The following is a 7962-nucleotide window of genomic DNA, read 5'->3' on the forward strand; positions in this document are numbered from 1 at the left end:
ATAAGAATCACCTGAGGATCTTGTTAGACTGTAGGTTCTGATTCAGTACATCTGGGATGGAAAGGCAAATTCTCAGCTGGGGGTCAAACCAGAATGAACTGGTTCGAAGTCCTGAAAAAAACCAATGAGTATTAGGCCTACTTCCAACTTCGAAACCCTATGATTTCATGTTCTCATCAGTCTCTTCGAGCTGAAAATGTCTATCATTCAGGAAGTGTGTCTTCCTAGGAAATAGACAGGGTAGGTAGCACTCTATCCACCCCCCAGGGAGAGGAACAATGGAAGTTTGCCTCCCAAGGGCTGCAGGGTGCCAAGAGATTGTAGTTATCTAAAAAGATCCTGGGCCATTCTCCATAGAGACCAGCACAAAGGCAATGAAGTATGAGCAGGAAGCCAATTTTTAGAGTCAACCATCGATATTTTCTGTCACCAGAGTCCTGAGTCCCACTCCGCAATCTTTCTGATGTTGGTAATGAGCACGCCGCAGGTCTGGGAGGAAAGGAGATGCATTAGGGCCCCCAGCTAGACAGGTGAATCATGAAACAGTCCCTGCCCCAGCCACCTCCCTAGGCAAGCTTGGGGTCATCCTCACCCCAGTGGTGGCATGGAGGTGACTTTCTGGGAAAACTGGCGCAAGATCACAGGCTGGTAGACATGCAGGGCCTCATCTGAGCCTGGCAAGAGATGTTTTGCTGATTTAAAGCAAGCTGTCTAGAGGTATGACTGTTTAGAACATGACTCTTGGATGTGAGTGATACAGTTGTCCCAAACCTCAGCAGCAGCGTTAGTCTGCCGTACTTTTATCCCCAGCAGGAAACTTCATTTCCAGCAGGTCTTTAAAACAGAGGGTTCATGCTAACACATTTGTTCTTCAGGAACAGCCAGAAAAGTAACACCGCTGAGCGCTGAAAGAACTCTTGTCTAGACACAATGACGTTATCTCAGCTTAAGGAAGGCCACAAAGAGAGAAATGCAAGCCAGGAGAAAGAGCATGGGCTGTGGAGTCTGACAGTCCTGGCTTTTAATCCTGGCTCTGCCATGTACTACCTATGTGATTTGAGGTTCAATATTTAACCTCCTTAACGCTCAGTTTCCTTATCTGTATAATGGGAATAATAATAGGACCTACTCCATAGAGTTGCTGTGATGATTCCACAAGAGTACCGTGTAAAACAACAGAAAAGAGTAAGTTCCAGAAATAACAGAGATTGCAGCCACTGGGGTCCAAAGTTGCTGAAAAGGGGAACTTTGAGTTCAAGCACAACTCCTCAATGGTGACTCCGCTCCCCAAGAGCTGCCGCTCGTGTCTCCCTCCTTCCCTGAGGATCTGCACCACATCTGGGTATACTGAATTATTCAATCCCATATCGCCTATCATTTCATTTGCAAAGGGAAAAGTCAAATATCAGCCTGGGAATTTATTAGCTGCCTGATCTTAAGCAAACACTCATCAACCCTGGCCTTCAATGGATGAATTATTTGGGAAATAGAGGCAATGCAACGTCTCTCTCCTCCAGAGTTGTGATGAGAAGTAACAACAGCATGTCACCATCTACAAAGCTCTACACAAAAATACATTCTCCTCCTCCCCTGCTGCATGTCTGGAGAGAAGCTCAGAGCACAAAGCCATCCTCAGTCCTGGTAGGCCTGTGATCTGGGGCCTTGGAAGCTGGGAATGAATGGGCCCGTGGAAACATAAGGGAGACCAATGAGCATTTCACAGGCCACGGAGAAAGGCAGGCTGAGTGATCACTATTTGCAAATCCACACTAACTGGCCATCATGGAGAGAAACGTACCAGTCCACCGTGAATTTCCCATAGTTCGTTTTTAATCATGCACTAGTCCCTCATAAATTTCCTGTTCCCTAATACTCCATTCTCCAGCACTAACAGATACAATGAGGGGCCTGCAGGAGTGTTTCCAAGAAATGTCATTTCCAACAGTTGTGCAAAGCAATTTCTTGGAGCCGTACTGGGGGAGGCCATCGTGTGTGTGTGCTGAGGGTACCATCTGACACACTTCCTGAGTGCAGCTGCAGAACACAGTATGATTCTGTTTCTCTCATGTTCTTCTTCGTTCTCTAATGTCATCGAACCGGTGGTGCTTTATCGTGTTCCTTTCCAGGTGCACCTGCCGCGGAACAACACTCACTCACCTGCCCCAGGGCTGCTCTTGAGATTTTACAAGGGCTGGTGCAGATGGGGAATATCTGGGTGGTGCAAAAAGTTAACGTGCTCAGTGGCTAACTGAATGATTGAAGGTTCGAATCCACCCAGAGGTGCCTTGCAAGAAAGGTGTGGCGATCTACTTCGGAAAAATTACTCATTGAAAACCCTCTGGAGCGCAGTTCTACTCTTACACACGTGGGGTCACCATAAGTCAGAGTCGACTCAACGGCACATATAATATATATATATATGTTTGGTACAGATGGACCTACCTTATATATGTCATTGCAGGGCCATTTGCAGGCAAACACCTGGCTGCCCACCCATGGTTCAAGGCACAAGAGGCCTCAGAAATGTGGTGACCCCAAGAATTAAATTATTTGATCCCTTCCTTGAGGGGCAGACAGGGTCCACACCCAAATGAGAGAGCCAAAGCTCAGAACCAAAGTCAGAGAGTTCTTCAGTGGTGACCAGGACTTGAGCTCAGGATTTTTCCACCACTTTTTTCTGTCTGTGTTTCATTTTTACTAAAAAGTAGAGAGTGCAAACTTGAAAGACACAGCACAGGACTGTCAAAAGAGAGGAGAACAATTAACGAGGAGGTAGATGCGTCCTTCCACGCCAGATGCTCCTCCTCCTCTCCCGATGCTTTTCCCCACGGAGTTGGCGCAAAGACCCTGGGAGACAGAGTGGCTGGCTTTCACCTTAATTAGCGCAGCAATTTGCTAAATTTTGTTTTTCCCTTTTTAAGAGTGTTAATCAATTTTAGCTCAGAATAGATTGGAATGGCATGCAAATTACTGTGACAATCCCCAAATGCTAAATTCTGAACATCTCGATCAACCTCAGAGCCTGAAATAGGTGAAAATCAAAAACTCTGGCCAGCATCTCTGTGATCTATTTAAAATATTATGACTCTGAAATGAAAAGATAATGGCTTTATGAGGTTGGGAACAAGCAATTTGCCAGAATCAGCCTCATGCCTAGGTGTTTAGTCCTCCCCAAGGTGACTGGAGACAAAGCATCAAAGTATATCTGCAAAGTTGAAAGTTCCTCTAATAAAAGCAATTTGTTGAATCCACAAGCATTACAGTACCTACTGTGCACCAGAAATAAAAGAGCCTACTGCTTAAGAAGGTTCCAAAGTTGGGCAGGAGACACAAGTGAATAGAAAATTTCTTCCTCCTGCTTGAAGAAGTCAGAGAAAGTTCTCAGAGGGGGTGGCCGGGCAGCTGAATCCTCAAGGATGAGTATGGGTTGAGACAAGATAGATGGGAAGGGCACATGAGATAGATGGAAGAGTATAAGCAAAGGCTCAAACCTAAGAGAGAACCACAGGTGGCTTTTAGAGCTAAGTAACAGAGTACATTTGCAGGAATGACAAGAAATGAGACAGAAAGAAGCGTCAAAGGTCCGAATATACAGAACTTCTTTAGCCAGGTTGTGAAATTTCCATCTTGATGCTAGTAAAATGACACTACAGAAAGATTTTAAGCAATATGGCTAGAAGGGTATCATTTGGTTGGGATCCTCAAACCCAATAAAATCTTTAATATGTATTCAACACAATCTTTTAAAAGCACATTCACGTATATTCCTCTCATTTAAGCCTCTTTATTACCCCACAACCAGTTGTCATCAAGTCGATTCTGACTCATGGTGACCCCATGTGTGCAGAGTAGAACTGCTCCATAGGGTTTTCAAGGCTGTGACCGTTAGGAAGCAGATCACCAGGCCTGTCTTCCAAGGTGCCTCTGGGTAGGTTCAAACCATCAACCTTTCAGTTAGTAGTCAAGTGCTTAACCATTTGGCCACCCAGGGACTCCGTTACTCCATGAGTTTGATGTTATAACCATCTTTGTGCAGATGAGAAAACTGAAGATCAGAAAAGTAGGCAATTTGCTTTGTGTTTCAAGACCAGTAAATGACAATACATGAATCTGAACCAGGTCTATCGAATTCTGAGTTCAGCATTTACCCCACTGGGTGACAGAATTCTCTAGATAATAAGTACAAAAAATCTGTATCTCATATGTATAAGGCCAGTGGTCTCCAGAATCTATGCAGAGCCTTGGTGGCTAGAACTGCACAGACAATATGGATTCTGTGCCAATAAAGTGGTTAATTTAATGCTTTGTAATAAAACCAGATTCAGCTGGCAAATAACCTCAGTTATATACTGGACATCTTCAGTTGGGACTGAGAGTTCTGTCATTGCTATGGTCTACTAAATCACACGTAAGAAGAACTTCTGGGTTGGGGAGCCCAGGGAGGCACCTCTCCTTCCGCCCATACCTTGAGCTCGTCCGCATTGTAGAAGTCAACACGTACGGCGGGCACCATCCAGGTCTGGAAGAGCATGGCCAGGATCTGCTCCGCAATGGTGTCGGCAATGAGGTGGAAGTGCAGAGGGTTCCGCCTGTGGGAATTGAGAGGAAGAAAAGTGAGGCGGCGGAGGTCAGGCAGCTGAAATCCAGCAGCAAAAACACAGGTGATCCTTGACAATCCATGAGACATGGCTGGTTTCTAACAGCAACTGGGAAAGTCCATCAGGCACCTGACCAAGCCAGCGCTTACTGATGAGGATGTCAGAGCTGAGAAGAGAAGACGTCTCTCCCTACCTGACCATTTCACAGACATGGCAACCAAAGAAAAAAAAGACAAGAGCTGTGATAGTCAACTCAAGCCAACCACCATACCTTTTATTAGGGTATTTGTACTTCCAAAAATCCTAGATAGAGCATGCTGTAACAATCTGCCCAACCCTTTACACCTACTACCTGAGCATATCCGCATTAATGCAGAACACATCACCAGAGGGCAAAGTCTTTAGCCTGGATGTACGAAGCTGGTAAGATGTGTCTTGCACAACACAGTGCTAAGTTCTGTTTTCTGCTTGTTCCTCTCCAAAGAGAAACCATGCAAGAAAGATGAAGTCGTCTGGGACTCCCATCACTGAATATCAACTCATCCTCAGTTTTAATATTTCCACACCTTTCATTCATTCAACCTCAGTCAACCAGCCTTTAATGAAGTAGCACCCAAAATATAAAACAGCATTAAACCCCACTGCCGTCAAGTGGATTCTGACTCATAGCGACCCTATAGGACATGGCAGAACTGCTCCATAGAGTTTCCAAGGAGCACCCGGGGGATTCAAACTGCTGACCTTTCGGTTAGCAGTTGTAGCACTTAACCAGTATGCCACCCTTACACGGTGTTAAACAGCAAAACTTCAGAATTGCAATCAAAATGAGTTCGAATGCCAGTTCTGTCAGGTTGCTGACACGGTCCCAGCAATCCAATCCAGGCTGACCAGCAGCTGCACTCCTGTGAGTCTCACGGTACCATCAAGAGAATGCAGTTCCTGTAAACTGCACCCTTCAGCATCCTTCTCTAGGGACCCTGGTAAAAGCACCCACAAACACAGCCTAAACCACTTTGCTTGGAGCCTCGGTGTAAATCGGAATTGTATCCTGAGCTTTACACTGGTAAAAGCAACTGCTAATCAGAGAGTCCCACCTGAGGCCCCTCGAAACTAAGAAGGTCCAATTACAACTCTCATAACACTACCAAGTTACTAGTTATCAGTGGAGTGTTTGTTCAGCACATGTCTCTCCTCTAGAATGTAAGCTCCATGGGGACAGAGACATTGTCATTCATTGCTGTATTTTAGCATCTGGAACAACGCCAGGCATATTAAGTAAGCGCTCCCATTTGCTCTGAATGGTTACATGGACGAATAAGTAAACCAGTTTTTGAAACAGAAATCATTTTGCCCTCTCCTGGCCCCTTACATGTTCTTCTTCCTGAATTTCCTGCCTGAGTTGAAGGTGCACCATCCACCCAACCTCATAAGCTAGAAACGTGAGCATCACCTGGGTTCCCTCCCCATCCACAATGTCCACACCCAATCAACTGCCAAGTCCTGGGAGGCACCTTAGTCTAATGGTCAGACTGGTTTTGCCTTCTTTTGGTTCTATCACAAACTACTGATGTGACCTTGGGCAAGTTTCTTAATACTTGAGTCTCAGTTTCTGAATCTGTAAAATGGGGATGAAAACAACAGTTCCTACCTCGTAGTTATTGTCAGAATGACAGAGTTAAAATAAATGAAGCACTTAGAACAGCGTCCGGCAGGTAGTAAGGACTTAATAAATGTTAGCTATAATTATCGTATCTAACCTTCAATGATTTCTCGTGACTATGTTCACTTTGGAAATCCTGGTGGTGTAGTGGTTAAGAGCTATGTTTGCCAATCAAAAGGTTGACAGCTAGAATCCACCAGACGCTCCTTGGAAACCCTATGGGGCAGTTCTACTCTGTCCTATAGGGTTGCTATGAGTCAGAGTCAACTCGACGGCAATGGTTTTTACGTTCACCTCTTCTCTCCCTGCCCCTAAGCTTGCTCCCTTCAATATGTCCTCCATCCTATAATTCCTGTGATGTCTCCAAAATGATCACACAGTTCCCTGCTCACCGTACAAGGTATAAAGTTCAGCCTTCTGCACGGAGCTAACGGATCTTCGATGATCTCACTCCATCCACCCTCCAAGCTCACATCTTCCCACTCCCTCCTCAAACCCCGCATTCTCTTTCCCAGCCCTTCACGTGGCTGACTCCTATTTAGCCTTCAGGATGGCTCCGCTGCCACTACAGCTAAGTGGTCCTGTCTCCCTCCTCCACCACTCTCTCATTCATCCGTTATTTGTCCGTCTGTCTCCTCTCCTCTAGCTTGTGAACTATCTACAGCAGGGTTTCTCTAGTTTCAAAAACCACCTACTTGTGCATTTACTGCTCTATCCTCAGAGCATAGAATAGTGCCTGGCCATGGCTGCAGCTCCAGGGATTAGCCATGCTCTCCTACAGGCTTGTCTTCATGCTGTCACCTCTTCTTGGACCAATTACACGGTGCCTTGATAATTGCTTCTGGCCTTCAGTTCTCAACTTAGACACCATGCCTTCAAGGAAGCCATTTCACTGGGTCGGGTGCCCTTCTTATGGCTGAACTATCCTCTTGCTGAATTCTGAGCTCAGTACTAACCCCACTGGGTTGGACTGTAATGATCTACTGACTATTCACTTGTCTGTCCTCTGCTAGATGACATTGTCATCAGGAGCTGTATTTTATTAATAATCTTATCTCGATTTTTGCACTGTGTGTGTGTGTGTACATCTGCACCCAGTAATTGCTTACTGAGAGAAAGAATAAGTGGACAAGTGAATAATTATTCAAAGAAATTCAAACGTCCCCACAGTTTGACACTATTACCAGGAAGTTAGGTATAGAGATGCTTAAAATTCTTTAATGGCCCATAGCAAAGACTGTGAATTTTCTCCAAATATCTCCTCTCTCATTTTTCTTCAGTACTAGACATATGGATATATCCAGAAAAGAGACCAAATTTTCCCTGCCTCCTTTGCGGATAGGCATGGCTATGTGACCAAGTTCTGGCCAATGTGGAAGTACAAATAGATTTCTGGGAACAGCACGGTACTCTCCCTCTTCCTTCTTTACTACTGAGTGGAGCTTAGGTATCTCACTTAGGATAAACTAGGGGTGGAGGCTAGAATGATCCATATGTAATGGGTAAGGGAGAGTCCCACTGTGATCACAGTTGAAAGAACATGCTACAATTCAGGAATAACAGCCATAAAGGTGGGATTTCATTCTCCATATGCATGACTTCTGAATCACATTTCTCAGTTGGTTCCTAACTCTAAAACCAAAAAACCAAACCTGCTGCCATCGAGTTGATTCCGACTCATAGAGACCCTACAGAACGGAGTAA

At 45.1% G+C, this 7962-nt stretch overlaps 1 protein-coding gene across 1 annotated transcript in view; it reads right to left on the minus strand.

The window, feature by feature from the left end:
* The window catches only part of LARGE1 (LARGE xylosyl- and glucuronyltransferase 1), a 382255-nt gene that overhangs the window by 355051 nt on the left and 19242 nt on the right, over nucleotides 1-7962 (minus strand). The window contains exon 3 of the mRNA XM_012554797.2: nucleotides 4466-4589. Within this exon, the coding sequence (XP_012410251.1) occupies nucleotides 4466-4589 (124 nt within the window). The remainder of the gene's footprint in view (nucleotides 1-4465; nucleotides 4590-7962) is intronic.

This window comes from Trichechus manatus, unplaced genomic scaffold (genome assembly GCF_000243295.1).
Source record: "Trichechus manatus latirostris isolate Lorelei unplaced genomic scaffold, TriManLat1.0 scaffold00027, whole genome shotgun sequence".
NCBI lineage: Eukaryota > Metazoa > Chordata > Mammalia > Sirenia > Trichechidae > Trichechus > Trichechus manatus.